The sequence below is a fragment of the Pteronotus mesoamericanus genome, unplaced genomic scaffold (assembly GCF_021234165.1).
Source record: "Pteronotus mesoamericanus isolate MK-2021 breed Mesoamerican mustached bat unplaced genomic scaffold, CSHL_Meso_final contig_411, whole genome shotgun sequence".
NCBI classification, from domain to species: Eukaryota; Metazoa; Chordata; class Mammalia; order Chiroptera; family Mormoopidae; genus Pteronotus; species Pteronotus mesoamericanus.
The window spans coordinates 335,804-349,202 of record NW_026555154.1 but is presented as its reverse complement, the minus strand read 5'-3'; the positions used below and the strand labels follow the sequence as shown (position 1 = coordinate 349,202).

The 13,399-nt window shown below is 38.0% G+C and overlaps 1 protein-coding gene across 1 annotated transcript in view; it reads right to left on the bottom strand.

The window, feature by feature from the left end:
* PDILT (protein disulfide isomerase like, testis expressed) overlaps positions 1-13,399 on the bottom strand; it is a 54,816-nt gene that overhangs the window by 16,516 nt on the left and 24,901 nt on the right. The window contains exons 4-7 of the mRNA XM_054577219.1: positions 13,069-13,206; positions 10,015-10,125; positions 9,806-9,931; positions 7,927-8,124 (exon numbers count right to left, since the gene is read on the bottom strand). Coding sequence (XP_054433194.1) covers positions 7,927-8,124; positions 9,806-9,931; positions 10,015-10,125; positions 13,069-13,206 — 573 coding nt within the window. The remainder of the gene's footprint in view (positions 1-7,926; positions 8,125-9,805; positions 9,932-10,014; positions 10,126-13,068; positions 13,207-13,399) is intronic.

Below are 13,399 nucleotides of genomic sequence, written 5' to 3'. Positions count from 1 at the left end.
TTTTCTCTTGCCTCCTACTGATAGTTTCTCTGTCTTTCTTTATGCTGTCATTGTTTGCAGTAAGTTCCTCATTGTTTCCCTCTAGTGTTTTGTAATTCTCTTTGAGCTCATTGAGTTTCTTTTGAACCATTATTTTGAACTCAATATCTGATAGTTTTACTTGACTCTATTTCATTGAGTTCTCTTTCTGAGGATCCCTCCTTTCCCTTTGATTGGGGGGTGTTTCTTTGTCTTCCCATTATTTCTGAGGCTCTTCTTGTTTGCTTCTGCTTCTTAAATTGATCTGTCTTGATTTCCTGACTTTTTGCTGTTAACTACTATGGTAGGAAACCACTATTTTTTTTTCTTTCTGTATCTGCCTCTGATGATGTCAGATGTTGACCCTGTCTGTCCTTAGGTAGTCTGTTCAAGCCTTTCAGGAATCTACTGTCTGTGGATGTCTCCTTCATCTGTTAAACTAGTCATTCTTCACTCAGCAGATCATTTTAAAGACACCACAGGGTGGGGTTGAGGACCTCCAGGGGACAGGGTTATTGGATTCTCTCATGCTGCTGCCACTCAAGGGAGTGGTCTGAGCTAGCTGGCTGCTGGCTTGTCAGGGAGGTGTCAGCACTGGGACCCCCATTGGCTACTCTCTCAGTTCTCTCTTCAAAGCCTCCATCTCCAGTCTCCTTAAGTGTCTCTAGACCACTCAGTGTCCCCTTTAGCCAGGGGTCTACTAATCTGTGTCTGTCACTTTATACTCAGCAGTCAGGTTTTAGCACAACCAGGCCTAGGCAGAGCCTCCTGGGGGCAGGGTGGGTCTATTCGGTCCTCTGCTTTGTTGCTGCTCAGGGGAGTGTTCTGCCTAAGCAAGATGGCAGCTGCAGAATGGGGCATGAGTCAGCACCAGGATCCCGTCAGCTACTCTCTCAGTTCTCTCCCCAAACCTCCTTCACCAGTTTCTCCTCAGACATTTTCAGATAACTCTGCTCGCACCTCTGCCAGAGCTTGAAATAAGTGGCTGCAAGCAAAAATTTATGTGTTGGCCCTTTAAATGTCTCTCTACATCTCCAGCTGCCCATCTCTGTCAGAGAGCAACCATGCTGCTTTTCACAGCAGGCAGTTATCTGTGTACTCTTTTAGCTCTGGTTCTGTAGGCTGGAGATTCTCGCTTATGGTTTAGACCCTGGTCTTCTCAGAGGGATCCAACTGGCCATTTCAATATCCTTCTGGTGCTGCCACCCGTGGGCGCACCAACTGCCTTCTCTAGTCTCTATCACACTCCTTACTAGTTAGGTTGTGCTAAAGCTGATTCTTCTGTCTGTCTGAAGTTATAAGATTTCTCTTTCTATTCAAATACCAATGACATATTTCACATATTAAGAAGAAATATTTCAAAAATTTATACTGAAACATAAATGACACCAAAAAGTCTCAACACCTTTTAGAAGGAGGAATAAAGTTGGAAGGATCACAATACTTTATGTCAAACTATATTGCAAAGACACTGATCAAAACAGTCTGGTACTGGCATAAGAACAGATACGTAGATCAATGGAACAGAATAGAGATCTCAGAAATAATCCTATGTCTCTCTGATCAATTAATATATGCAAAGAGGGGAGGAGCATAAAATTGAGTAAATATAGCCTCTTCAACAGGTGGTTTTGGTAGAACTGGCATGGTATGAGCAAAAAAAATAAAACTAGACCACCAACTTACACCATACACAAAAATAAACTCAGGATGGGTAAATGACTTAAACATAGCCATGACACCATGAAAGTCCTAGAGATAAACATAGGCAGTAAAATATCAGATATCCTCGGCAACAATAGTGTTACTGATATGGCCATTAGAGCAAGGAACATAAAGGAAAGAACAAACAAATGGGACTTTAATCTTCTGCATGGCTAAAGAAAATATCATCAAAACGAAAAGGGAACTGACAGTATGGGAAAATATATTTGCCAATTATACCCTGGACCATGGTTTGAACTCCAAAATATATATAGAACCTATGCACCTCAACACCAGGAAGACAAACAATTCAAATAAAAATCAGCAAAGGATCTGAGCAGACACTTCTCCAAAGAGTACAAACATAGGGCCCAGTTCCATCCATGCTGTCATGAAGATACAAAGATGCAAGGAAAATAAGACCAGCAACACTGAAAGGAAAAGAAATCAACAGAGACAAGAGGGAAGGATGGAGGGGGGGCGGGGAAAAGGAAGGGAAGGGGCAAGTCAAGGAACATACAGCAAGGACTCATGGACAAAACCAAAGGGGAAGAGCTGAGGGAGGGAAGGAGGGAGGGGGCAAGGGAAAGTGGGGGCGGGGGTAGGCAGAGACAAATGTATTTGAAAAAATAAATTAAAATTTAAAAAAATCAAAGAAACATAGGGCCCATAGGCATATGAAAGGATGCTCAATATCACTAGCCATCAGTGAGATGCTAATTAAAACCACAATGAAATACCACTTCACACTGGTAAGAATGGCCTTCATTAACAAATCAGCAAACAACAAGTGCTGGGGAAGATGTGGAGAAAAGGGAATCTTAGCACACAGTTGGTGGGAATGCAGACTTGTACAGCCACTGTAGAAAGCAGTATTTCCTCAAAAAACTAAAAACTGAACTGCATTTTGACCCAGTGAGTCCACTGCTGGGATCATACCCTAGGAATACTGAAACACTATTTTCAAAATAACCTATGCACCTCTGTGTTCATAGCACTGTTATTTACAATAGCCAAGTGCTAGAAACAGCCTAAGTGCCCATCGGTCAATGAGCAGATCAGTAAACTATGGTACATGGACTTAATGGAATACTATACAGCAGAAAGAAAGAAGGAATTCCTACCTTTCATGAGAGCATAGATGGAACTGGAGCGTATTATGCTAAGTAAAATAAGCCAGGCAATGAAAGACCAATGCCCTCTGACCTCCTTTATAAGAGGAACCAAATCAACAAAACAAATGAGCAAAACAGAATCAGAGGCACGGAAACAAGAAACACACTGACATTGACTAGAGTGTTGAGAGGCAGGGGAATAAGGGAGGAAAGAGGGGGAAGGGTGTAGTCAAGGAACAGGTGGAAATGACCCATGGACATGGACTACAGGGTTGGGATTGATGGTGGGCACAGGGGATGCACAGGGCAGGGGAGCAAATGAAAATGAATTAAGTTATTGGTGAAAATGAAAAATGCGTCTTTTATTTTATGGAGAAGAACCATATATTTCTAGGAATTTATTAATTTTGTCTAGATTATCTAATTTGTCATATAGTTGTTCATAATATTTTCTTACAGTTCATTGTATTGGGTTGGCCAAAATGTCTAAGTTTTTTTCTATAAAATCAAAGATACATTTTTTCATTTTCACCAATAACTTTATTGATTTGAGTATTTTGCATGCATCGACTATCTCCTGCATGGTAGAATATTGATTATTTCCAATTAATGTCTCAATTTGACCGCTATCAACTTCAGCTGGTCTACTGGACCATGGAACATTGTCCAGTGCGTAATCTCCAGCACAAAACTTTGCATACCACTATTAACATGTTCTATCAGTGACGGCACTTTCTCCATACACTGCACAAATTATCTGTGTGTGTTTCTGTGGCATTTTTACCTTTATTGAAATAATACATAAGAAAAAATAATCTATCTTTACATAAAAAGAAATAATAAAGCATAATATGCCAAAAGTGTTTTGTATTTTCTTCCATTTTCAATATTAAAATGGCTACACAAAAATTCACCAATTTTGATAAGCTTTTGAAATGCACTCTGATATGACAGCTGTCCCAGTACAATCGAACAATCGTTTTGAATGAAGTTAAAGACAACTAAGCACAACTAGACTCTCTTAGGGAAAAAAACCAAATGAACTTCTTAGCTATTCCAATACAGTCTTCTAAACCTGAATAAGGATGAATCAGGAAACTTGAATAGACCGATTACAACTAATGGAATTGAAGAAGTACTCAAAAAAAATTCCAGCAAACAAAAGTCCTGGACGGGGTTGCTTTAAAGGCAAATTTCACCGAGTGTTCAAAGAAGAGCTAACATCTATTCTTTTCAAACTATACCAAAAAATTCAACAGAAGGAAAGACTTCCAAAACTTTTTGTAAGGCCAGAATTATCTGAATGCCAAAACTGGATAAAGGCACTACAAAAAAGGAAAATTACAGGCCAATGTCCTTAATGAACATAGATGCTAAAATCCTAAACAAAATATTAGCAAATCAGATCAAGAAATACATTAAAAAGATTATTCACCATGACCAAAAAAATTATTCCAAGAATGCAAGGTTGGTATAATATTTGTAAATTAATAAAAATGATACTCACATAAACAAAATGAAGGATAAAAATCATATGACCATATCAATAGATGTAGAAAAATATTTGATAAAATCCAAGACCCATTTATGATAAAAAAAAAAAAACCTCTCAGCACAATGGAAATAGAGGGAACATACCTCAGTACAATAAGTCCAAATATAACAAACCCACAGCTAACATTATAGTCAATAGGCAAAAACTAAGTATGTTTCTTTCCCTTAAAATCAGGAAAAAGACAGAGATGTCCACTACCACTCTTATTCATCATAACACTGGAAGTCTTTGTCAAAACAATCAGACAGGAAGAAGAAATAAAAGGCATTCAAATTCAAATTCAAAAAGAAGTAAAATGGTCATTATTTGTAGATGACACGACACTCTGTAAAGAACCCTAAAGATTCTACCAAGAAACTACTAGAACTGATAAATGAACTCAGTAAAGTAGCAGGATAGAAAATTAATATTTAGAAATAGGTGGCAATTTTTAAACTACTAATGAACTATCATAAAGAGAAACTAAAAAAACAAAAATCCCATGTACTATTGCAACAACAAAAAGAAAAAAACAGGTACCTAGAAATAAATTTAACCAAGGAGGTAAAAGACCTGTACTTGGAATACCATAGGACATTGAAGAAAGAAACTGGGAAAGATACGTATAAGTTGAAGCATATACTGTGTTCATGGATTGGAAGAATTAACATCATTAAACTGTTCATACTCCCCAAAGCAATCTATAGATTCAGTCCAATTCCTATTAAAATACTGATGGCATATTTCACAGATTTAGAACAAATAGAAAAAAAAGAAATTTTTATAGAACCAAGAAAAGACCCCAAACAGTGTCAGCAATCTTAAGAAGAACAAAGTTAAATGTATCATGCCACCTGATATCAAACTATACTGCAAGGCCATTGTGATCAAAACAGCCTAGTACTGGCAAAAAAATAGGCATATGGATCAATGGAACAAATCAGAGATCCCAGAAATGAAACTATTCCTATATGTTCAATTAAAATATTTGACATGGGAGACAAAAACATAAAATTAAGTAAAAACAGTCTCTTCAATAAATGGCGTTGGGAAAATTGGACAGGTACATGCCAAAAAAAATGAAACTATATATTGAATTACACCATACACAAGCATAAACTGAAAAAAAAAAGATTTTAATGTAAGTTATAAAACCATAAAAATCTTGGAAGAAAATATAGGCAGTAAAATCTTAGACATTCTTGTTGCAATATTTTTTGCCAATATATCTCCTAGGACAAGAGAAACATAAGAAAAATAAAATAAACAAATGGGACTACATCAAACTACAAACATTCTTCACAGGAAAAAAAAGCATCAACAAAATGAAAAGGGAGGCCACTATATGGGAGAACATATTTGCCAATGATATATCTGATAAAGGGTTAATTTCTAAAATATGTGAAGAACTTATATAACTCAACATCAGGAATACAAACAATCCCATTAAAAATGGGCAAAGGAAGTGAATAGACACTTCTCCAAAGAAAACCTACAGATGGCCAATAGACATATGAAAAAATGCTCAGTGTCACTAATCATCAGAGAGAGGGAAACTAAAACCACAATGAGATAGCCCCTCAAAAGTACCAGAATGGCTACCATCAATAAAGCAACAAACAACAAGCACTGGCAAGGATGTGAAGAAAAGAGAACTCTAGTGTACCATTGATGAGAATGCAGACAGTTGTAGCTTCTATGGAAAACACTGTGGAGTTTCCTCAAAAAATTAAAAATGGAACTACCGTTTGACACAGTGATCCCACTCCTGATATATTAAGAATACCAAAACACTAGTTTGAAAGAATATATGCACCCCTATGTTCTTTACAATAACCAAGATTTGGAAGCAGCCCAAGTGCCCAGAAGTAGAAGAGTGGATAAAAAAGCTGTAGTACATTTACACAATGGAAAACTACATAGTTATAAAAAAGAAGGAAAGTTTACCTTTTGTGACAGTATGGATGGACTGGGAGGGTATTATGCTAAGTGAAATAAGCCAGTTAGAGAAAGACCAATAGCATATGATCTCATATATATGTGAAATCTAATAAACAAAATAAACTAATGAACAAAATAGAAACAAAGGCATGGATACCTGGAACAGACTGACAGCTGTCAGAGGACGGGAGTAGGGGGGACTAGATGAAAGAAGGTGAAGAGAATACCCAAAGAACAAATATGCACAGATACAGACAACAGTGTGGTGATGGCCAGAGGGAATGGCATTGGGGGTTGGGTGAAAGTAAACAAAGGGATGAGGGGAGATCAGGACATCTTTAATAATGTCAAAAATAAAAATAAAGTTAAAAGAAGAAATTTGTGCAATGGGATCAGAGATTGGAGACCATGAAAAATGTAAGAGATTATAGCAAAATGGGTACCAGAGAAAGGAACTAAGTGAGTGGGAAGCTTGAACCAAGCTTTTCAGAGGGACTACCATCTCTAGAGTGTGGCCATAGAACAGGTAGCCATGGCATTGGCACACCAATTATGAGAGAAGAGAGACCAGGATTTTGAATATTGACATCCCTGGAAATGATGGCAGAACAGGAGTAGAGGGCAAGTCTGAAACAAGGTGCTTAAGTCCTCAGAAAGTGAAAGGAAGATGATCAGAGAATAGTAACAGGAGGCAGGAACAGGTGAAGACCAAACACATTGGATTCAAAGGATCTGGGGGTAAGGGTAGGGCATTCTTAAGGTAAAGAAGGAGAAATGGCTTGGAAGACACCAATCTCACCAATTGGTGTGTGATAATGTGCATAAGAGAAAATACAACTTTCACTTGAGAAGTCTGCAGGGAAAGTACTAACTGTGGGAATATGGACAGAAGGCCACGGACAGAAACCCTCAGAGGAAAGATCACAATACATTCTGACTTGACTGGAGAGTCCCAAATTACTCCTGTTGTTCCAGAATACTTTTAAAGAATGTCCCCAGTACTCTCAAAGTTGCCTCCATTTAGAAAATAAAAAATATGGTTCACCTAATTCAGCAGGATTGTTGAGGATGTAGCAAGTGCTAAATAAACATGTGATGTTGTGTTGTAGCAGGTGAGGCAGTTATCCTTCTGCAGCCTCTCTTCCCTCTTAACAAAATAGATTCTCTTCCAACCCTCCAAAAAAAAAAAAAAAAAAAAAAAAAAAAAACAAGGTCCCTGAAGCCTTTGGGGCTGAATCCTGATTATTTAATACATTCTACTCAATCTCTGCCACTAAAGGAAGCATCTACCTTTAGGCCAAGTAACTCTTTAATTCACATTAGAATTTGAAAAAATAAAAAGGTATTAGCCTTGAGTGTGTGTACATTTCAATTGGAAATTTCTGCAAAGAAAAGGCCTTTACTTTAAGAATAAAGAATTAATGGTGGAGTTATATGGTCAGGACAGATAAAAAATTGCATAGATTAGAGGTGGAGATGTGGGAATTTTTCCCCACATTGAACCTTGATGTTGACTTTTATTCTTCACCTCATTAAGACAACCAAAGCCAGCAGAATTATGAAAAAGGAGTGACTTTGAGGTTCTTGATAAAACTTGTTCAAGAACAAACTTACCTTGGCACTTTTACTCAGGAAGCTGAGGCCAAATTTCTTGAGGTTTTGGAAGGTTATGTTCTCAAAAGGCATTTTGTACCTTGCGTCAGAGCTTAAGTCTAAGATTTGGACAGATGGGATATTGACCTCCGTGATCCCAAAGTACTCAAAGATACGTCTGTTTCTGGGTTCATCTGCATCCACAAGGATGAACAGGATCTGTCAAATCAAATGAAACTTGTGTTGCTCTGGATTGGAGGTCATCAAGAGGGTAAAATTTAAAGTTGGGTAAGGAATCCCTTACACAGCAAGAGAAAGTGTTGAGAAGCTGTGGGAGGGCACTAATGGAGTGTAAACAGTGGGTCTACGGAGTGCCACTAAGACTTAATAAAGATTTCCTTTCATCAGGCAGGTGCAGCCCTGTACCCTAGTAAACAGATAGCCATCAGTCAGCCTGGCACCACCATCCACACACTGTAGGAAGTCAAGAGGTCCTGATCTTTCATCCCAGTTGCTTGGGCAAAACACTAACTTCCCCTCTCTGTGCCTCAGTTTTCTTATCTGTAAAGTGATGATAGCTCCCACCTTATAGGAGTACTATGAAAATTGGACAGGACTATGTATGTAAAGACTGAGTTTAGTGACAGGGAGATAGAAGATGCTCTGTACATATTCACTCATTATTATTCTAAATTATTTTTCTATGAAGGAAATTCATGACTTTACTCATTCATTTTACAAATACTCATGGAGAGCCTACCAGGCATTTTGTTAAGCATGGGGCTATGCCGCTGCCCAAGGCAGACAAAATCCTCACCCTCATAGAGCTTATGATCTAGTGCAAAAGTCAGACAATAAATGAGTAAACAAATTAATAAATTCAGAGGGGAAGCAATTGGGTTGTGATCAATTTAATTACATCAAAATCTTAAAGTTAAAATGAAATAAACCAGGAGATATACCTACAAGTTGTATTGCTGTGATTAGAGCATTATTCCTAGGGGAAAACATGGTGGAATGAAGCATGAACAATTAAATATGTTTGTGACCTAGAGGTTTTATTCCATGTTTATTTTGGGTTACAAGTTTATTTCATTGTTTGTTTAAGTTTCAGCCATTTTCTTCAAAAGAAAAGAATTACCATTACTGTACTGCTTGTAAAAATAAAGAGAAAAATTAGGTAAATAGCCCTAATAGTCCGGGTGATAGTAACTACAGAAATATAGGTATAGTGCTTAGGAAAAACATATTGGTTTCTAATGATGATAATGACCCCAATGATAATAAGCACTGTTTCATGTACATTTGCTCATTGCTTTACATAAAACAACTCTAATTCTTACCATAAATCTTCATTCTACACAATGAGGTGACTGAGGCTGAGAGGTTAAGAAACTCACCTAAGACAAAACCCACTTCTAAGAGGAAGAGAATTTGAACCCAAGTTTATGAAATGCTAAAGCCTAGAAACTTAGTCATCAGACAGTCTGTGCTGCTTTACACTTCTAGGTTTTTCATACTCCCTGACCTCAGGAAGGACTGTTCTTGTCTCCTTCTCATCTCCAGGCCAAATGCTACCCACACAGTAGTTCCTACTCTTACTGTAGAATGGTCCATCAAAATATCAGCCAAACCATCATATTCCCATTGTAGACTTATCGAAGATGAGAGAAAAAGAAGCATAGATTTTGCAAGAGAGGAAGAGACACTGGACAGGAATAGAGGAGGTTGATTTAAATGTAAATAGTTAATGATACATAGCATTGACATGTAAATCAGGATATTGGTATGCAAATGAATATGAAATTATTCCTGGCTTAATTTATAATCAGCAAGACAGGCCGATGGGGTCAGAGTCTTTAAGTCTACGATCCCCAAAGAGAAATGATTCTCCACAAACCTTGTTTTGGAATTCCTCAGATGCCAATTTATAATGCTGCATTATCATACCAAATGACTTGGAGCTTTTGGAGGCAAAAAGCAGCATGTGATTCAGGATGTGCAGTTCATAAATCAGACCCTTATTCTGAAATGAAAAGAAAAACAGGTCATCCCACCCACATAGCTGCCCCAGTTATTCTTCTCCTGGGGGAGACTTTGCTCACTGACCTCAGTGTTGTATTCAATAACAAAACCTGTGAGGTGCTGTTTTATGACTTGATTGAGAACATGTTTGTTGGTACTGTCATTAATAAGCTCTTGGCGGTTCACAATTTTTCCCTTGAACAAAAGAAGAAAAACATTGGAGGGCAGTAGCTTTCATGATGTAGGTGCTAAATATAAATAGCATAATTTTCTCCCTGGTTAAAAGTAAAACACTGTGGTGACAATGTAATCCATATCTAGGCACTTCATAAGTATGGACAGCTGGGCAGATTGGCCTGTGAATCCATGGGTATGTGGCAGCCATGAAAACCTCTGATCTACAAAGGCAGGGAGTGTAATTGACTGACATCGCAGCTGCCTTGTTCTGAAATACATCAATGTATTGGTGCTGATGTTGAGTGGTTTCTCACACACTGCCCCTAACCAATAACTGAATGTGTCAGAGGTACTAAGGCAAGCTCACTTCTGTGAGGTGAAGGACTTCTCTTCTAAGTGACTTTGATGAACTTTCTAAGAACTCCACGCCAGTCAAGGACTCTTTCTCCAGTTTTCCCTTTCCTTCCTTCCTCACTCCTCCCATCCCCTCCCTTCCTCCCTCCCTCCCTCCCTTCCTCCCTCCCTCCCTTCCTTCCTTCCTCCCTCCCTTCCTTTTTCTTCCTTCCTTCTTTCCTCCCTCCCTTCCTTCCTTCCTTCTTGCCCTTTCCTTCCTTCCTTCCTTGCCTACTTCCTTCCTTCCTTCCTTCCTTCCTTAGGGTAAGGCCTACATCATGGTCTTAAGAGTCTCCCTAGCTCCCTCTCTGTTTTCACAGGCATTTTCCTTAATCTCTAAAGGTCTATTACTGCTTGATGACTTCTTATCAGAAGGACCTGAATCAACACAAGGAATACTATAATTCTCTGTAGCCCAGAATCAAAGTCTGTAGGGAAAAAGAAAGTAATCTCCTAATTTCTCTCTTCTGTCTCTTTTTCTTCATTTCCACCAATCCCACCTTCTTAGTCCATACTTCTTTACTGAACTGAAAGTCTCCTAACTGTCTCCAATTTCTCCCCTTGCTTCCCTCCAATCCATCCCTCAAGCTTCAGCCAGAATGATGTTGTTAAGAATGCAAATCTGATCATGCCATTCTCTTGCTTAAACACTTCACAGACGCTGTTGTGCTCCAGATAAAATCTAACTCCTTTCTAGTGATAAGAACAATCTAATAATACTAACTAGACTTATTGAGAGCTCATGTACCAGCCACCATTCTAAACAGGCAGATTGACTTCAGTGCCCATACCCTTAAACATTAAAATAAACCAACTTTCCCTTAAATGCATTTTCCAAGTTTGCCACTTGGATTTTGTATCTTTTCATGAGGTTTGTCCTACAGAACTTTTAAATAGTTATGTATTCCAAACTTATCACTACTTCTTCTCCTTGTTTCTATAGTTTCTGTCATGTTTTATAAAGGGGCATTCCCACTTCAAGACTACAAAGCAAACTCTCCTGAAGCATCTTCTAGTCTTTCAATGATCTCATTGTTATATTTTTAAATCAGGGATCAATATGAAATTTAATTTAGTGAAAGGAGTGATATATGGATTTAGCTTTAGTGTTTTGTTTTCAATGGCTACCCAATTCTCTCAACACTAGTCATTGAATAGCATATATTTTTCTTATTGATCTAAAATAACGTGTTAAATTTCCATACATATTTGGATCTATTTCTGCACTTTGTATTGTCCCACTCAGAAACCAAATCAATTTATTTTACTCTCCAAATTGAAGATTTTCAGTGACTTCCATGGGCCTATGTAAAAATTCATTGGGTTTACAGTCTTCTCTAAAAGTCAAGCAATTCTGGATGTCACTCTACCTGCCTCCTGTGTGGCCTTGGGCAAGTAACATAACCTCTCTGAGGCGTATGTATAAGTAATATGGTTATTGTAAAGATTCAGCTTTTTGTGGGGGAGGAATAAGGCATGTTCCAACCAGACCACAGTGTCTAGAGTAACACTGTTCAATAGAACTTTATGTGATGATAAAAATACTCTGTGAATCTATGCTGTCCAATAGACAATAAAGTAGTCACTAACCACATGAAGCTAGTATGATTGAGGAACTAAAATTTTAATTGAAACAGTCACAGCTGCCATATTGGACAGCTCATATCTAGATCACAGAGAGTGGGAGGAGGAAGGTGTATAATAGCAGCTAGACTATGGAAGGCCTTGTGGGTCTCACTAAGAACTTAGATTTTTATCCTGTAATAATAGGATTAATAGGAAACCATAAAAAAAAATAGGAAACCATAGAAGGGTTTTAAGTGGGAGGGAGGAAAGTGACTAATAGATTTGAATTCTGGAAAGATTGGTTATTAGAAGACAAAAGAGAATGTGGCAGATAAGTTGGGTGGATGTTGCATTAGGCTGTGGGAAATGATGGTCACTTGATCTAAGAATGAACCAGTAAAGAAAAATGGATAGATGCAAGAGATCTTTTGAATTTAAAATCAATATGATTGAAGTGATGGGGTGGTTATGAGGGGTAGAGGAGAGGGAGGTGTTAGAATGATGCCTGGGTTTTCTGACTTTGCTCAGAGGAGAAGTGGGAGAAATGATGGTACCATTCATTGAGGAAGAAAAAAACACTACAAGAGGATTTGGAAAGGAGACTAAGACTTGGCCAGGTTGAGACATCTGGTGATATATATATATAGGTCTAGAAATAAGGGAAATCTGACTGGAGGTAGAGACTTGTAAGCCATTGGGTGTCTGGGTAGTAATTGCTAATAGAGGGTGAGTGGGGGGACACAGACCAGACAAAAACACAAAGCATAGGATTGAAACATAATGACATTTAATGATTAAAAAAGAAAGATGAGCTTATAGTAAGAGAATGGCTAGCAAGGCCAGAAAAATACCAGGAAACTGATTTTGCAAAAGCCAACTAGTCCAATGCTGCTTAGCTCACAAGTGGCAGAAGCAGAATTTGTACCCAAAGCCAGTACATACATTCACAGTCCCCAGTTTTGAACTAAAGAATCTTTACTAGCAATATGATCAAAGACTTACCTTTTTGAACACCAGAACACTGTCAAGGGTGACATGGAAACGCCCAATGGCATTACTAATCGATATCACTCCAAACGTTAGCTCTGGGAAGTCTTTGATCACATCATAGAACAACTCTGCTACTTCTTCCTCTAAATCCTATTTGGGGAAGGATTTTTGGTAAGGTTTTGTTAGAAAGCAAAATGTCTGGTTCATTTAAGGGCAAGATAGAAATGGTGACCAATTTGTCTTCTTACCTTTTCAGCTTCTGAGATTTTGCAGAGAGTCACCTAAATCCCATTTTATGAATGTTTCATACCAAGACTATTTCTATGGCTATGACTAAGGCCAA